The sequence below is a fragment of the Priapulus caudatus genome, unplaced genomic scaffold, assembly GCF_000485595.1.
Source record: "Priapulus caudatus unplaced genomic scaffold, Priapulus_caudatus-5.0.1 Scaffold5786, whole genome shotgun sequence".
Lineage (NCBI taxonomy): Eukaryota > Metazoa > Priapulida > Priapulimorpha > Priapulimorphida > Priapulidae > Priapulus > Priapulus caudatus.
In genome coordinates, this window is record NW_014582847.1 from 1 (window position 1) to 544 (window position 544).

Sequence of the window (544 nt, forward strand, 5' to 3'; positions counted from 1 at the left end):
TATATATATATATATATATATATATATATATATATATATAGTATAAACATAGAGTATGGTATAAACTATAGCCTATGTTAGCGCGACCAGGCTCTACGACTGTTTCACGTAGGCCCCTACGCACCTTCTCGCCAAGTAAGAAGCCGAGACGGTAACTTGCGGCTAAGTATTTGCATACCGCATGTGTATAGACGTGTTCATAACGTAACCCATATGATAAACAGGACACGGAACTTAACTAACTCGTGAATAAATCGTGAACAAGACAGCTTACCGTACAACCTCCAGCTTGTGATAGGCGCTACAGCCATGCCACACTTGAACACCTGAGATCCTATGTTCAGTTTGTGACTCAGTACCTTAGCCGTGATAAATCCACCGTATGACTGCAACACACAATGCCGAAAATGTGCGTAATGTAACAGGTAATGTCATATATGTAATTATAATACACACAGACGCGCACGCACACACACACACACACACACACACAACACACACACACACACACACACACACACACACACACACACACACACACACA

General features: G+C 41.7%; 1 protein-coding gene across 1 annotated transcript in view; it reads right to left on the reverse strand.

Annotated features, from left to right (window-relative positions):
* Positions 1-274: 274 nt before the first annotated feature.
* LOC106820012 (venom dipeptidyl peptidase 4-like) overlaps positions 275-544 on the reverse strand; it is a gene marked incomplete at its 3' end in the record, with an annotated part of 6,705 nt that continues 6,435 nt past the window's right edge. Inside the window, exon 3 of the mRNA XM_014824572.1 lies at positions 275-386. Coding sequence (XP_014680058.1) covers positions 275-386 — 112 coding nt within the window. The remainder of the gene's footprint in view (positions 387-544) is intronic.